General features: G+C 41.7%; 1 protein-coding gene across 1 annotated transcript in view; it reads left to right on the top strand.

Moving 5' to 3' along the window:
- Positions 1 to 1694: 1694 nt before the first annotated feature.
- Positions 1695 to 18153, top strand: part of lama4 (laminin, alpha 4) — a 42254-nt gene continuing 25795 nt past the window's right edge. Inside the window, exons 1-11 of the mRNA XM_049589719.1 lie at positions 1695 to 2332; positions 10490 to 10591; positions 10713 to 10840; positions 10936 to 11016; positions 12837 to 13051; positions 13701 to 13801; positions 16213 to 16393; positions 16862 to 16945; positions 17031 to 17182; positions 17381 to 17491; positions 17866 to 17977. Of these exons, the coding sequence (XP_049445676.1) occupies positions 2225 to 2332; positions 10490 to 10591; positions 10713 to 10840; positions 10936 to 11016; positions 12837 to 13051; positions 13701 to 13801; positions 16213 to 16393; positions 16862 to 16945; positions 17031 to 17182; positions 17381 to 17491; positions 17866 to 17977 (1375 nt within the window). The 5' untranslated portion in view covers positions 1695 to 2224. The remainder of the gene's footprint in view (positions 2333 to 10489; positions 10592 to 10712; positions 10841 to 10935; positions 11017 to 12836; positions 13052 to 13700; positions 13802 to 16212; positions 16394 to 16861; positions 16946 to 17030; positions 17183 to 17380; positions 17492 to 17865; positions 17978 to 18153) is intronic.

Here is an 18153-nt window from a genome sequence, read left to right as displayed (position 1 = left end):
AAAAAAGAGAAAGAAAATCTGTCTGGAGCTGCAGACAGAGCCTCATAATAAAGGTAACACAACCTTTTAAGTCGAATTTAGGCTATCAACATTGCTAATGGATCTAAATGAGCATTCATTGATATGTTTTAGCACATTCTGCTATTCTGCAGTTGGCTATTTTTGATTATTTGGTACTTTAATTTTGTAGCGTTGCTGATGAAAGCAAACAAATTTGTCCACGCACGATTAAATTTGCTTTTTACCCCTGGGACTTTTCCCTTTTTGGATTTGAATTCCACACGTAGCCTAGCTAGGAAGACCCAAGACTACTTTGGCCATTGTTAGTAATGTTTTCAGATCAAAAGGCCACAGACATATGACACACATTTTAGTTGACAAAGTGTTAAAAAACATTTTTTTAAATTGGTGTGTAGGCTTTGCATTTTTACAGTTGAAGAATGTAAGAATCCAGCAAACACAGGACTTTCACCGAGGAGACTGGTGTAAATACCCCAAAGTCAACGCTGACGTTTTTTAATAGGAACGTAGTGCAGCATACTACGCTACTGACGTATGTTACCTCAGTACTTATTTAAAGCTAAACCATAATGTTTTTTTCTAAACCTATCCGTCTAGTTTTGTTGCCCAAACTTAATCACAAAGTTTTATAGCGTAATATCGACCATTTCATTACGTTAAGGATGTCTTTAAACCTGTGACCATAAGGACAGTAATAAATTTCATTTTAGGGTTGATAATAAATGTTGTTTTGGATGTCATTGGAAAATGATCTATTCGGGGTGTTGTAAATAAAGAGTAGATAACCAAGTCTATGTGTGCTTGTTGACAAAAGGTGGAAAATGTTCAGAGGATACACTGGGTTATGATGTGCTCCAGTCACTTTATAGCAAATCTCCTGTCAACCCCAGCTCTCAGATGTCAGTAAACCTCTTTCATGGGAAACGCCGCCCCAGAGGCTTGAAGCTAAGATACTTTTTCCACCAATACAGAAATGTTCTTATCTTCCTTTGAAAACTGGAAAAGTAGCTGCAGTCACATTTTATTTGATGTTACCTTCCACAAAAGGTGAGGAGAATTCATATGTCACTTCTTTATAACTCTGGTTCTGTTAAGAATAGTAAATATAGAGCTGCCTGAGGCCTTGTTTTGCTCTTCTGTGACATCTCTGCCATACATAACTGAAATGTGACAACCTGTTTATTAGTCATTTGAGACATATAACTTCCACGTGTGCCTATGGGCTAGCACGACATAACTTGGGACGTATTTGGAACTGCTTACAACATGGTCTTTGTAGTGAAGTCGCAACTGTCTTTGGATCAGTGGTAGAGTCATTCATCTCAAGCATGTGGCCTTTACAGTATCCAGCAATTCAGATCCTGGGGAACTACTGTTTTTAGCCTCTGACAATACATTCTTTGTGCTGGAAGTGTCACGCTCTGGCTCTTCCTGTTAAGAGCCTCACACAATATCTATAAATTTAGCACCTTTGATGGTCTGACCTTGGAAAACAAACAGAAAGCTCATGTCTACGGGCTGTGAGGTGGAGCTGGGCCGGGATATCAGAGCAGCTGTTGCTTTTCTGCCTGCGGAGTGCAGAGTGGGTGTTGAAGCTTTAGACCCTCTGCCCACCCTGGCCGAACAGAGGGGAAGGGTAGGGGGAGTGCAGAGGGAGGGGTGCTGCCTGTTGAGCCCAAGGTGAAAGGGTGCCTTGGACCTGCAAATGGAGACGGAGAGCTAACACTCAATCTGACTCTGAGTCAGGGGGGAGATATGCAGTTTGGATGGGTGCACTGTCTGCCTTGAGCCTGCCTTCTACTCTAGAGACAGAAGCCCTCTGTTGCTCATTTGCCTCTCTGTCTGTCGTTCTTTCTCTCTTTCTCTCTCCCCCTCTCACTCTTTCTCTCAGTTTCCAGCCTTCCCATCTGTATGTGATTTAGGCACAGGCTCAGGGGAGAGGCAAGTCCGCTAGGGGAGAGGAATCAGGGCAGGGAGGGAGTGAGAGAGAGAGAGGAAGTCCACACAAGTTTGTTTTACAGGACTCTGGCCGGGCCGGGACTAGGCACAGTGCTGCATCTGGAGGTCGGAGCGGTGGAAAAGTAAAGCCAGCAGGAGCAGCCGAGCAAAAGGAGCTGCCCAGAGACTTTCCTCCAGCCAGGAGACACTGACGGAGATACAGACAGAGAGGGGGGATCAGTGCTCTACTGGCAAACACACAAATATGGCTGCTAAATCTCTGTCCTGCCTCTGCCTTCTCTGCATCCTATCAGGGATTGCCTATCCAGCTTCTGCCGCCAGGCTTGGGGAACAGCAACAGGCTGTGCCGACAGTAAGTTTTATCTCTTTTTGGCAAACAAACATTGCATGCTAGCACAGTTATTTTTAGTCTCTGACCTTTTCTACCTACTGTATGTGCATGTAATCAGGCTGATGATACTGTAAACAAATGTAAAGGTGAAAACTGTAAAAGATGAGGCCAGCTTGGGAGTGTTTTGGTTAGTTATGGCAGTCTGGAGAGCTGTCTGATGTGTCTGTGTGGACTGACAATGGTCCTGCTTTGTGTTCACGCATGTGTGTGTGTTTGTGTCAGCAGACGTACCCCAAGGCTAGAGCTCAGATGGGCTCTGAGTTACTGTCTCCACCACTGTCATGCCCCTCCCGCCCCTCCCTGGCAGTTCCCTAATAGAAACCAGCTGGCAAATGTTGAGCAACACCCCAGAGAGACAGAGAGAGGGAGCACAATAGACAGTAAGGGCATGAGAAGCCATAAGAGACTAGTGGCCAACGTTTCCTTGGCTTAGTGTGCACCTAAGGATATATACTCAAAGGCCAAACTTTCAGCTAGGCAGACAATTTTCTTTAAGGATTAAAATGATACTGTCTTATCTGATTGTGAAGATTTTCATTATATCTAATCTGCTCTGGCACTATCTATGGCCTCTTTACCCCCCACAATTGGCAATCAATGTATTTGCATTCTGTAAATGCCTCCCCATATAGCAGTATGTGACTGGCTGCTTTTCCTGTATGATTCAAAGTGTGTACCCACAAGGAACAAAATACTGAATGATGCAAAATGATGCATGCATGTACTGGACAGGAAGAAATAGTGCCTAATACAGAAGACAAATCGTGTTGTCTGACAGTTAACTGCTATCTTTTGTCTTTTTTTATTTGCTGCAACCAGTAGGTCTGCAGCTTGTTGTGTTGGTTGGTTGGTTGGTTGGTCATTCAGTCATCAATTTTTCCACCCTTTGGCGGCCACACTTTTGCCCCAAGGAGGCTTAAATTTGACTTGAAGGTCTCAACTATTGCAAATTCATGCTTGTTGAAGCAAGATTGCATGATGAATCCTACAGCCTACTATTTGTTTGTCTGCACTATAAACGGATACAAGGGTGTGAAGGCTGCAGTGGTGGATGGGCGTGTAGGGTATGTTCCATGCAGGAAACTGAAGTTCATGTCCTGTCACACAACTGCTTATGATGTTTGGTTCTTTGTTAACCATAACTTTCCTAGCCTTAACCACAAGTATTAGTTGCATAACACTACCATAACCATAATTCATTTGCCATGACCACATGACTTTTCTAACCTTTACCATACCTTTGCAGAAGAGTTTGCAGAAAGTAAGAATTTTAAAAGCACTAGCAGTGGACATGATTTTATTTTATTTTTTCAATCATGATCTGTGGTTTTGCATTTTCAAACAACATTGACACTCTTGTCTTGCAATAGAGTTGTTATCATCAACTCACCTTGAGCAAAGCCATTGCAAATGCGTGGCAGATTGTGTGATGTGCAACAAAATCCTAATGAGCCAATGCATAATTTTAAAAACCAACCCAAAATTATATCCTGATGTCTTGATCTATAATAAGTTTGCTTGGTTGATGGACTTTCTTGTAAAGTTTTGATGTCATCTTAATCATCACTGCTGCACGAGCTTGTATAATGTACATGTGCAAGCCACAAATAAGTAGAACAAAATGTCAGGCCACAGATAAACTACAACATTATCCTTTTGCAGAAATGTTTCAGTGCACTGTGACTGTAATTATGTGGCCGCTTAAGAAGATTTCAGGGTTGATTTGTATCCTTTGGCCCCAGAGAACTCAACTGGGAAGCCATGTTTCTTGGCTAGGCCTATACAGTGACTTTGCTCAAAACTAATCAGTATGAAGAAACATCCTGTGAAATGTCAAAGAGAATGTAGAAAGAGAAACAAGTGCAATTTAAACTTTTCTTCCCCATTTATTTTCTATTTTACATGTTTATTTCTCAGTCTGAGTTTTCAGAGTTGAGAGTCCCAGGGGACAAGGCCCCCCCCCCCGCAGCCAGACTGTCTGTGCAAAGTTATTGAGTTAGGATGAGATTCTCATGACCCTGGATCTGTCCTGTCCTGAGGATGTTTGGAGGAGTTAGCATGACTAAATCCAGTGTCTGAACCTCTCGTCAAGGTCAATATAAATACAGCAGCCAGCTCCAGTTGGTACGCAAAGCGGAAATTAGATACAACCTCCCAGCTTTAACATTTAATCCACCTAATTCTCCCACTCTGGGAAAACTCTGCCAGGAGGCAGATGTACATAAAAACACACAAACTACACTACATTTAAAAGTTATCTTAAAAAAACCTCATCATTCTAGAGAACTGTCTGTCATTGAGGCATCCCACCTCCACACACGCACTGCAGAAAGAGGGCATGCATGGCCACAGTTTTGGAGCTACATGATCAGAGAGAGTGTTGACTTTGGACAGCACTCATCTGCAGAGCCAAATCCTGTTTTCATGCTTGATACCAGCTACATTTGTTTGGCTCTCTATCACAGAGATGCAGCCTTATGGTGTATCCTATTCGGTCAACACACAGGAAATACACTGATAAATACTGGGGAGAGGCAGCTTCACATGAACACAGAGAGGCTATATAACATGTTGAATGTCATCTTTGTTCTCCACTGTAGTGGGCACAGTGGGAGGGCCACAGAAATAGTTCACATTACTGAGTGTGCTCATAGTTGGCAGAAGGCTCTAAATGGCAATTGTTTTAATTTCCATGATAGTTACAGATGAATTAAAGTAACCACTGTGTTTGAAATTCCTATTCAAACTTTCAGATTCTTTATTACAGGACTACCCCCAAGTGAAATTGGGGGTTGTTGTCTTGAGAGTAACATGAGAAGGTTGATGTCAACCTTATGTTTCTGTGTTTAGTACTCAGCCAGTTAGCCTAGCTTAAAATTAGGAGGAAACATCTAGGCTGGCTCTGTCTAAAGTTTAAGTAGGGGAGATGGGGGGCAATTGCAACATCTCGAATTGCACCTGTCAGAAATAAGACAGAGCCATGAAATGCAATATGCACATGGTCTTTGATGGTCCCTCTCAGCCTGACAAAAGACAAAGTGGTATCTCGTACTTGTCAAAGTTTTTCTGCTCAGTCTGATTTTTGAGGTGTAAAAGTAGTTTTTCTTTCATCTACAATATGTTCCACATACTGTCCTAACCTTTAATGTCTGCTAATTTAAGTCTGTCTAGTTTAGATGACCATTCTGTTGTCTTTACTTTGATATTTCTGTAAAATCTTAGCTTTGTTATTTCTAGCTAGCAGGGTAGCTTGTGTCATGGATGGTACAGTTGGTGTCAATTGTCGGGTTAGCAACATTTGTTTGGACAGAAAAATGACTTGTGGGCTAAAGCCCATTTTAACATGGAGGAAACACAGAAACGGGTAATGTTAATTATACAAACATGTCAGCCAAAACCAAATTATAATAGCCATTTTACTCTGAAGTTCACCTTAGTAAGAGCTTTGTGTCTTCTGTTAAGAAAACCCTTTGGCCCTTGGACATCCCTTTTTATTTTCACAACACAGTCCAAGCTGTAAACACGGCAATATATTAATACCTTATATAGTTTATATGGCTATCATGTTAGCAAACAATTCAAGCTCACAGTGTGTTCACTACAGAGTAGAGCTGGATCTTAATACCCAAGAATGTAAGTCAGTATTTAGTTATAGCTCTATTTTGGTCTCCACCAACTCCGAAGAATGTCTCTCTTTAGCTGCTAAATGCTCCACTTTGTTCACCAGCTGGTCTCTAGCTGTGTCTGTCTGCTTTTTGTTGCTGTACAGTACAGAGAGTACATCCAATGAGTTCTCATCCCAACTCATCAAATATTGCTGCTTTGTCATCTATGTATAGCGTGCCAGATATCCTCCTGCATTTGTTGACATCCTGGGACAGTGTATCAGTTACGCCTGTTAAGTGCATTATGTCTTTACTGAATACGCTTCCATTTTCACAGAAAATGTACAGTTTCTGCTCCTTAGATACATAAGTCTTTTCAAAATAAACTTACAATGTCAGTAAAACACCTTTTATTTACGTTTATTCCCTTGTGCAACACAAGCATGTGGTTAGTTTTGGACAACAAAGGCATGTGGTATGGTTTAAAAAAAAAACACATCACAGCTGGTTCTACATTCATGCAGAAGGGAACACCAGGTTCCCAGATAAAAGTCCAGGGTTTGTTGGACCCATCCACCGCCCCTCCGACCCGTCCTATAGGGATTTTTTAGCTCCTTATATCACATCGTTGCCGGCAGCGTATCATACTGCCCCAACAGGTGCCATACGGCCAACAGGCAGCATATCCATCCAGCCGCGTACCAAACTGACACCACCCAGCAGCATATTATACTGCCACGAAAGGTGACTTCTGGCATCAGTGTCTGTCGCCAAAATCACTGACCAAGTGGTGGTGTTAGACAAGGTTGGAATGAGAACAGGCTGATATATCAGGGCTGTTTCCAGCAATGTAGCTGGAAAGTATAAGTTGGATGGATTAACCATTGCTTATTAAAATGTAGCTCCAACACCCCTAAAATTATCCATTTTACATTTCTGTTTATGTTCAAGTTAAATAAGTTAGATATGTTGATTGATGCATTTTAGATAAGTTGGAGGGCGTATTCTTTAGAGACAGGCTAGCTGTTTATCCATGCTTTTAGCCTCTATGCTACGCTAGGCGGAAACCCAAACTTACGAGCTTACTAACAGACATGAGATTGATATCAGTCTTCTCATCTCACTCTCAAAAAGAAAGCAACTAGGCTAAGGATAGCCCTATTTCCCAAAATGCTGAACTGTTCCTTTTAAGTCTGAAGCTTAAATTATAAATCCACAAAGTCATCCAAACATGTGCAGAAAAATGTTATTCTCACAAGCTGCTTGATTGTTTACTTCAGATGCATTCCACTCATTTTAGCGGAGTCTAAAGAGTCCAAATGTCCTACCTCAAGACCATCTGCTGCATCTCCCTCTAACCCTCTAACCCCCTGCCCTGTGCTCCCCTGTGTATACACACTGCAGCTGTTTGACCCATCACACACACTGTCACACAGCTAATAGGTCTGAGCCAACTCAAAACACTTTTAAGTGGCTTTACAAATGGTAAGTAACTCAGGATCTCAGTAGTTTTCCCATAAACCCGTGGTTCATTACTCCTAATAGCTTGGACTACCATCTGGGGCCAAAACTTTTATCTTTTTTCCTGTGAACACTAAAACTCATTTGAATCATTGGCTGCATTTTCAGGCTGTGTTACATGGAAGGTTGACAGATAGACTGTTTTATGTAATGATGGATGGGTCTGGTATCAGTGTATGTGCACTGTGGGTCAGGGAAAGCCACAGGAAAAAGGTCTGCAGGAAGAATCAGTGCTGCTGTTCACGGCGTGTTTCACATTAGCTGGCCACAAAAGCATGTCTTTGTCTCACAGCCCATCTGTGAATAAATCAAAGGAAAATGTGAATTATAAATAAGCATGCAGTACTGTATGTCTGTGGAATGTTCCATCTTCTGGCTTTTCTAGATGCATCAATGTCCGGTTAACTGAGTGGAGGTCAAACTATGGAGTTCTTACAGGCTGCTGCGAACAAAGTGCTATTGTATGCTTCATTGAATGGTGCTGCTTCAAATGTTCAAAGATGTTCAAAGGGCAGTGTGTGTGGGAGTGGGTGTGGGTGAGGGGGGCCCGCCTCTGAACTCTGACATCACACCATCCTGAGAAGCCGTGCTGAACAAACATCAGACAGGATACAGGTTTTAAAATGACTTTCTGTATATGGGAGGGTGCTGCTGTGATTCAGAAGAATTTCCTCACAACTCACTTGGTGCATCTGCCAAATCAATTTTTACAGAGGCTTTGGGGGCCTTGACCCTTCGGGCCCCAGAGCCTGTGTCTGGTGGGGCTTTTCAGTAACATATCTACTGTGTGCTTGCAGAGCTTTTTTTGTTTGTTCTGAGGGTATGATTTGCAGTACAAAGAGTTGTGGAATAGTGGAAATAAGTTGTTGCATAGCTTTTCTGCATATATTGACTTTGATCACAGATGCTATGGTGTGCACTTCGTTTAATTTTGCATCCCGTCTGCTTGAGAAAAAGGGATCTATATAGGGATCTTTACATTGCCTCTCCCATGAGGTTTCTTCCTTTCTTCTTCATGTGCTCAGATGATTATTTCCTTGCCTTCTTACAGAGCTCAGGCTAACTCAGGAACAGTTGACTTAAAACCCACTGAGACGTTCCTCTACGTGACTTTGGGCTACACTTGACTTGAATAATTTGGTTGACTTTTGGGACATGAGCAACGGTTTACATGGTGAAAGTCCTATCTTTGGTTGACCAATCCAACACCCTGACCACCCCCTTACACAGACTTTGTTGCTCTTTATACTACCTATGGGGTTGTAAAAATAATCACTGCCCACTGCATGATGTTATCAAACCAGGGAATTCGTTTGTCCACTATGACAAAGGATCCTAATTGATTTTTCATTTCCATTGTTTCTGTGCTACCATCGCATAATGCAGTGTTAAGCAGTCATGGTCATTGAATGTATTTCTGTGAGACCAGGCTTGCAACATTGCTATTGGAAGAGGTCCCTGTCTACATCTGCAACAAGACTTACACAGGATGTATCTGATGAAGTACGTCTGCAGATGAGAGATAACTCCACTTCATGGTTTTTAGCCGAACGGTCTAGCTCTCACTGCAGTATTTTTGTCAGCTACCAGTGGGACCGAATGATGGTTATGTTCGTCAGTCAGTGGGTCAGTCTTTGACACCCTGTCCAAGTACACAATATTATTCGATATTAATAGCATTTAAAAAGTAAAGCCAAGTTTGCACATGTGGATGTTGATGTTTCGCAGAGGATGTCTCCTAAAGATTTGGGTAACCCACTGACCTTTTCACTAGTGCCAGTATTGGGCCAAAACTTCCTCTCATTGTATGGAAATATCCTGCTCTAACAGACAGATTGCTATGACATTTACTGAACACAGTCATGCTCTCCAGATGATAAACCTTTTAAATGTGTATTCCCCATGAGTTATAATTCTCGTGCCACCCTTAGGAGAAAATATTAGCTTTGCATGGAATTGAACAAGCCAAAAATGTTTAAAAGATTTTTAGTTCATTATTTCTAAAAGAGCATTGGCACTCTACTCAACATTAGCACATTTACTGAGAAAGATGGAGGACAAAATCTACCTACAGTGAACAGGGCTCGTGCGGCTTTGAAGACTTTAAAGTAAACCACACCATGGTCAGGGGCTTATACTGCTGTTTTACTTTTTATGCCTCCAAGCCAGCAAAAGCCTTGGCCAGAGGAATTATGTTTTCAGATTGTACATCCTCATGTATATCCCACTCCTGTGAATACAGTATCTCTAGAACACCTTGGGTGAATTTCCTCAGATTTGGCACCAACATCCCCTTGGACTCAATGATGAACTGATTAGATTTTGATGGTTAAAGGTCAAGCCATGTGACCTTGTCCTTCTCATTCTTATGAAAGCAATATCTCAAGAACACCTTGATTGAATTTCTTCAAATTTGGCACAAACGTCCACTTGGACTCAACAATGAGCTGTCTAGATTTCAGTGAAGGTTAAAAGTCAAGGTCACTCTAATCTTGTGTCTGTCTCATTTGGCGAACACAATATCTTCAGAAGGCCTTGGGTGAATTTCTTCAAATTTGGCACAAATGTCCACTTAGACTAAAGGATGAACTGATTAGAAGTCAACTTCACTGTGACATCATGATGTTCTACAGAAACACTTTTCTGGTCATTATTTTATGTCATAACTCAGGCACAGAAGGGGAAACATTTGGTCAGATATTGAATTGGTGACACTAATCTTGGGTGTCCACCTCGAAACTGTGTTGGTTGTATAGATCTTCTGTGCTGCTGGGTTGAAGATGTGTTTGAAGAATCCATGTTTTATTCTTTGTAACTTCTTTGCAGCAACATCCATGTTTAAAGCATCGTCAGCTGTTACAACTACATATGAGCCTGCAGGACATGGCTGTAAACTGTAACTGCAATTTGACTGGTTGGCGAAGACATACAACTGAGAATTGGTGATTCTAGTTTACTTAAGTAAGACTTTATATTCCTGTCCCCACTGCAGGTGTGTGCAAAAGGATTTTTCATGAGTGAGCAAAACATATGTTTGCCATGTAACTGCAGAGGCCATTCAGACTACTGTGAAGACATCACTGGCGTTTGTTATGTAAGTTTCCCCACATTGCTTATTTCTACCTTAATTGTCTAAGTGAACAGATCACTTTAGTTCACTTCATTTCCATAACTAAAACATCTTTTAAATCTGTTTCTAATATTCTTCCTTTCAGAACTGCAGGGACCACAGTACGGGTGATTTCTGTGAAATGTGTGAAGATGGCTATATGCTGGCTCCCAGCCTTGACGGGCACCACACCTGCCGACCCTGCGCCTGCCCCCTCTCTGTTGAGTCTAATAAGTAAGCCAGCCTGTTTGTGTTTCTGCAGCCACAAGACTCCATGTTGGCAAGCTGTGGGTAATCTCTGAAATACTTTCCCTTGTGTGTCCGGCCAGCTTCGCAGTGCGCTGTGACAAGGGAGGTTCCATTCTGCGGTGCAAGTGCCAAGAGGGATACGCTGGACATTTCTGTGAAAGGTCAGTGCCGAGGAGACTTCAAGCAACCAATCAAGGAGTTGTATAAATTGCACGTAGCAATAATGCCGTCTGTGCACATTCAGTTAAAAATACAGTTTACTAACTGAGGTGGGGAAAACTTCATGACAGAGTAACAAGCATTCAAGCAGTCCAAGATTTATTACAGTAGGCTAAAGTACAAGCCACCATAGAATAACTGCAACATGTACCTATGTAGCCACTTTTACTGTGTGTTTCATCACTACTTAGATTGCAATTGTAACTTTTTCAACCCACACACATCAACAGTTTCCGCTAACTGATATGGATTTTCTAGGTTATGATTACAGTCCAATCGCTATGCAACCACTGAAATTGTGTGAGTCTGGAATCACTGGAATCTGAACCACGGACATCACGAGTGAGTGTGAGAAAAATTGCTCAAAGCAGAACTGACTGAAAACAGACAACGCACTTCATCAGGTTTGAGTGCAGAGCCACAGATCAGCTGAGCAACATCTGCATGTGTCGGGCCTCTCTGTACAGTTTCCAGTACATTTTCCTCATTTCTGCATCACCTTCTTATCCTAATTTAGCAGTTTTATTTTGTGTATATTACCAATTCAAAGTCCTTTTGATTATTGTCCATTTCTAATTTGATGCAGAAACACAAGACTGCTCTGGCTGACTTTTGAAAATTATTGTCATACACCAGTGACAGCAGTTCAGCATTCTCTCAGGCCAGTGTAGAACGCACAAGATGACCTGGGATATTATGTCACTAGAGTCGGCATATGAATAGTTCCAAATTACAGGCATTTGTTTGCTGCAAGTAAATAAAACCACATTTATTCACCACCTGTATTGATAACACACATGTTATATTAAAATGCAATATACAAGTATATGCAGCAAAAGATAGAAATTAGTCTTTCATTGCTTATGTTTGTTTTTGCTACTGTTTTCCTAAAGCTGTTCAGTGGACAAGACAGCAATGATAACTTGGGTCCAGGTTGACCACATGTATGCTGACATCACATTTGTAGTTCAGCCAAAAATAGCCCTTCCCACCATGCTTGTGATGTCATTTGACCTCTAATGTTCTCATCATTGACTGTGCTGTGTATCTGTTCAATCAATGTTCAACAACAGTATAAGTCAGAATCCATATGTGTGAACACAGAGATGGTGATTTGCTCTCCACTGGAAGCCTCAGTCCCCCAGAATGCATTGCTGCCACTAGATGATCACATTTTTGTGTGGCCACTTTGACATGTAACAAACAGCTAAAGCAACTAGTCGCCCCTTGTCTGCAGATTATTTTAAGTAAGGGTCTGCCTGGACCCTCAGACCCGAGACACAGTATGGTTTCATAGGGGTTCAGGTCCACATTTTATTATGGTCATTGGGTCTGGGTCCCCTTCTATTTTTGTGGGTCTTTATATACAGTAAGATTGATTAGAACAGTATGGTCCGATGTGATATTTATAGCAACTTTTTTTTTGTAGCAATTTTAATTACCGGCTTTGTCAGGACCATAAAATAGAGTAGAAATCTTAAACATGCACCAGGTTGGGTATAGATATTTTAAAAAATGTTTTAGGTCTATTCAGATCTCTGAACAAATTTCCCAGGTCCATTTGAGTTTGCATCCATGATTTTGGACCCATAAAGACCTCTAATTTAAAGTCATTATGGAAAACCAAACACAAAATCCATCGAAAGACTTCATCATAAAATAACTCCTGGTGTGCACCAAAACCAAAGCTGAATTTTTTTCCTTGATATGTTCATAGTACAGTCAGTGGTATTGTCAGTCACCTGCAGTCTTTCCCCTCCAGGTGTGCTCCAGGTTACTATGGCAACCCAATGGCAATTGGTAATTCCTGTAAGAGATGCGACTGTAATGGCAACTCCGACCCCAACCTGATCATCAACGAGTGCCACAACGTGACGGGCCACTGCCAGCACTGCTGGGGAAACACCTCCGGCGCCAACTGTGAGAGGTGTGCTCCAGGTTTCTACGGCGACGCCATCAGTGCCAAGGACTGCAGAGGTTGGGGCAATGAGTGAACTCCTACATTCAAGATATGCTTGATCTATGCTTGAAAGACTCATGATGTTTAAGGGGAGCTTCCATGTGCAAAGGCTGGGCCTGTGAGGGTATTGTTGTTGCTTAATGTTCTGTGAAACCTGAACAATTCTACATGTGCCAGCGACGAAGCTGGATGTATAATGAAGGCAAGAAAATTAATTTAGTTTGTTGACACAGCTGCTCTGGCTGACTTTTGAAAATTATTGTCATACACTAGTGACAGCAGTTCAGCATTCTCTCAGGCCACTGTAGAACGGCACAAGATGACCTGGGATATTATGTCACACTGTGTTAGAGTCGGCATATGAATAGTTCCAAATTACAGGTTTGTTTTTACCACATATTCACTTGTATTTTAGTTATATCAGAATGAATATACGTATATGCAGCAAAAGATAGAGTTAGTTTTTCACTGTTATGTTTGTTGTGGGGTGTATGTTTTCCTAAAGCTGTTCAGTGGAAAAACAAGACAGCGTGAAAACTCCGGGTCCAGGATTACCTTATGCTTTTGGAGGCCCTGCAAGTCCAAAAATAGCCCTTCCCACCATGCTTGTGATGTCATTTGACCTCTAATGTTCTCATCATTGACTGTGCTGTGTGTCTGTTGCAGAGTGCGAGTGCAATGAATGTGGCACCTCTTCATGCGACGACAGGACAGGAGTGTGTCACTGCAAGCCGGGTGTCACCGGACGACTCTGTGACCAATGCGAGGTGAGAGAAACCACGTGACTCCGCCTACAGTTGTCCAACTGGTGTTTCCTCTGGGACACACAGGAAATCTCATGTGAAGCAGGGTTAAATGATAATTCCTGTTTATTATGATGTGAGTCTTATTTCCTTGGTTTTGGTCATTCCCGTCTGTAAAAATAACTAATATATATATATATATAATTGTTCATTAAAAAGAGTATGAACATGATCAGTCAGACCCAGGTTACCCAAAATTATCTAGAAAAGAAAACAGATAAGCTGTAAAAGTAGAAACGAATAAATTTGCTGAACTGCACTGCTGAAAATGTATAGTTGAAACATTTAAAGTAGTTTCAAGGGCTTAACATGTTGAGTCAACAGAGTGTTTAAACTACGAAAACAAGTTAAATTGTTAGAAGTGTTTGCACTTTAATCGGACAGTTCATCCCAAAATCAATGATATAGATTTTTTTTCTCTTCCCTATACACCTTGTTATGAGGAACTATTTTCTTTCTACCAAACCACACCCGCCAACCGTATCATTGCGCAGAAGGAAGTGTGCATCTACTCATGCTCATGACAACGTGCAATGTAAAAATTAATGGCATGCTCCGCAGATGAACTGTAGATTAGCTAACAGTACTAGAGCTGATATGCAAACACTCACAGCATGTAATTTGTAGTGTATGCATTAAAAGTAGTTGAACTGCAGCTGTCACCTGAAAAGCATTATTTGGAAGAAATAAAACTAAAATTATTTTAAAAAAATGTAGTCGTAAACATCCAGCAGGGTTTACGGGCTTATATTCTGGCTCAAATTTGCTAACCACTGTTAGGTGTTAACCCAGTTTTCCTGTGCACTGAGGGACTATTATCAACACTAACTAGCACTAACTTGATTTCTATGTCCAAGTAAGGTAGTTTCAATAATTTGGTTGAACTGTTGGTGTAGTGGCTAAACTGGCCCAGTGCTGGTTTCCACTGCAGTGAATGAACCACTAAAGTGTTTTCTTGCACGCGCATACCTTTGTGTTTTCTTGCGATGTATTCTTCGGTTCTTCGGTGGTGGTAGTTGACAGAAACCTATTTATTTACTAGATTCATTTCTTATGTTTTAACATTATGTGTTGCGGTAAGAAACGTAACACCTCCTGTGGTCCAAAAACACTGATCCCCACACCTGTGTTTCTTTTGTACTTAATTGATTGACGTGACCCATCACCAATTCTAAAAATATTGACTGCCCCCTTGTGGTGTGGCAGCAAACAAAAACACCCATATTGGCTCCAACAGTTGGTTTGTGACAATCTGTCTGATTGTCAGAGTGCTTGTGTTTCGTGCACTGCCTGACACTGTTGTAGCAATGTAGCTGTATTCATAGATCTCAGCATTGACTTAAGTGAGTGTGATGTTGCTGCTATAGTGATGATGGCCAAAACTACCAAACTAAGACCCCAACTGTAATAGCCAAGACTTATCCTTATCCTTTCATCTGCCAAAATGACTATTTGTATGTCAGTTACTGACCTTATGTTATGGTTTTTTTTTTTTCAAGAAAACCTTTCTCACACGCCTATGCTGAACAAAGAATCCAAAAACTGAGAAAAGGTGACCACATGTTGTAAAGCAAAAACTATATCAAAACATCTGTTTACAAACTCACACAACTTGTGCAGTATAATCAAAGTCTCATTTATCCAGTCCTGTACTCAGCAATTCCCAAACACATGCAATTTTTAATAAAACATCACCACTTAAAACTGAACTGAACGTGAAACTCTCTTCAAAGCCAGACTCTATTGACAAAAACAGTAATTTTACCTTGCTGAAACCAGGAGCTGCTGGTCTACTGCTGCCTCAGTCATTTAGTTTTTTTGTGTTATTGTGTGAATTTGTTGTTTTAAAGTTTTGTTCTAATTCACCAAAGTCACACAATAACACTAACAAACTAGCGATCAAGGCAGCGGTAAACCGGAAGTTCACGTCTTCAGCGAGGTAAAATTACTGTGTTTGTCAAAAGTCTGGTGCCTTTGAAGAGAGCATGGATACATTTTACTTTTAGTTCAGTTACCTGATGGAAAGGGAAGTACAGAACATAAAACTGGAAAAACGAGACTTGGCTTATACTGCATGAGTTGTGTGAGAGTTTGTAAATGGATGTTTTGATATTGTTCTGTTGTTGTTAAATGCAGCCCCTTTACATTCATCAATGATTTCTCGGTTTTTGGATTGTTCATTTCCAGTTCATGCAAGAAAAACTAGTTTTTTCTTCACAAGTTAAGTAAGACAGGGTGAGTAATTGATGTACTGTACAAATGGTCGTTTGGGGGTGAAGTATTACTTCAACTGATGCGCACAACAATATATTTCATAATGAACATGAGCAGCCAGATACTGGGATCTAACAATGTTTTTTATTCATGTAATATAGGAGGGCTACTCAGGTTTCTCCAGCTGTCAGGGCTGTCGGAGGTGCGAATGCGGGCCAGCCTCCGTCCGCACCACCTGCCATCCCCTCACCCACAGCTGTCCGTGCCGCCCGGGGGCCGGAGGTCGTTACTGCGAGCGCTGTCTCCCAGGCTACTGGGACTACAGTCCTTCCGGCTGCCTGAGTAAGTCATCTGTCCGTCATACTACATGTCAAATGTTCTCTTGCTCTCTTGAAAAAAAACACCCCCAGACCATTTGTTGAAACATTCAATGCAGATAACACTTTCCCAGAGGAAAAGGCTGGGTTGAGTACTCATGTTCCCACACCCACTCCTACAGTAGTACACATGATGTCAGTGAAGCATCTGCTGAGAGATGTGACCCTGTGGCCGGAGACTCTGCTGAGAGCTGGATGACATCACTGCGCAGCCCGAATCTATACACACACGCAGCTGCTAAAAACATCAGTCCCACACAAGAGAGGCCACAAGACAGATGTGCAGGCCTCAAGCCAAAATACCATCTGTGGGTCTTATATATATTTGATAACTGCTCTGACCTGTATACAGCTGATCAACAATTTAGGCTGGTGTGCAGAACTTTCTGTCATACCCTCTGTGATGAAGTGCATCTGCATCTGTTTTTTACAGAGTGTGACTGTGAGAGCGGCCACTGTGATATGCACACAGGAGAGTGCCTGCCAGAGGCTGCAACAGTCAACCTGTGCAACATCAGTGAGTGGACCTAACAGCTGTAGCAGAGACTCCACAATACAACTGTGCTGTAATTATCTAATCCACTTATCCTCTTTGGTTTTAGGCTGCGATGACTGCATTTGGCATCTGATTGGGGACTTGCGGTTGTCCAATAAAACGCTGGACCAGCTGAGAGTCAGCGTGTTGAACATCTCCACTGGTGCTGCTGCCAACGACAGGATCAAATACTACAACTACACTGCTCATCGACTGCAGGTACGTACACACATAAAAGAATAAATGCAGATGTGAATGCAACAACAAATAGAAAGACAACATGCATTAAGACAAGTTAGAGGGTAGCTAGTGGAGCAATGCACAATAATTCAGATCCATCCAGTCTAACAGTGTAACTGTTTCTGAAGGTTTCCTTTTCCTTAGTGTAATAAATGAATTCATTTCCTTTGCTCCCAGACTCAGTTTCAAGGCTGGAGAAACAAGTCCTCTGTGATGAAGGAGCAGACTGAGGAGCTGGAGAAGGCTGCAGATGATGTGGAGTTGGACATCAAACAGCTGGGGGAATCGGTTAGCTAAGCCATCATCTTTCCTTTAATGCGCATTAACCATTAAAGTAAAGTCTCTGGAATTTTAAAGGCTTTAGAAGTTCAGGCCAATGTTTCTTTTCCCCTGGAAATACATGATGCACCAGCTCTTACCATGTGCATCACTGTGACAGTCAGATTAACTACTATGCTTCTATACAGTATGACAGTCAAACCCTATACATTCTTTACACAACATAATGTGGCTCACAAAATTGAATCTGACATGTTCCAATTACATGAACTCAATCTAATCCTTGTAAAAGACATCTGAGAGTTCCAGCTTGGTCTTTAGAAGCAAGTGACTTCACCCACTGATTGATGTGTCATTGATTAGTTTTTGTGGTGGTTTTCCAGGAGAGTGTGGTGAAGACTCTGGGGGACAAGTTGGATAATGACACGCTGGAGACCGTCACTCTGGCTGAGCAGCTCAGCACAAACCTCACTGATCTCAACACACGCATTGAAGGTATCAAACGGCTCTGGTTAAGTGCAACTGACTCTTTTGGCCTATCAGTGTCTTGTGTGTTTCCTGCAATCATGAACTTGTCCTGCTAGAGAGAATAAATGCTACTGACTAGCTTTGGGGAGTTGATTCTGCAGGCTGCGGACAGTCATTTAAAACACATTAAATGAACAGCATCT

Source organism: Epinephelus fuscoguttatus, linkage group LG11 (assembly GCF_011397635.1).
Source record: "Epinephelus fuscoguttatus linkage group LG11, E.fuscoguttatus.final_Chr_v1".
NCBI classification, from domain to species: domain Eukaryota; kingdom Metazoa; phylum Chordata; class Actinopteri; order Perciformes; family Serranidae; genus Epinephelus; species Epinephelus fuscoguttatus.
This window is presented reverse-complemented; position numbering and strand designations above follow the sequence as displayed.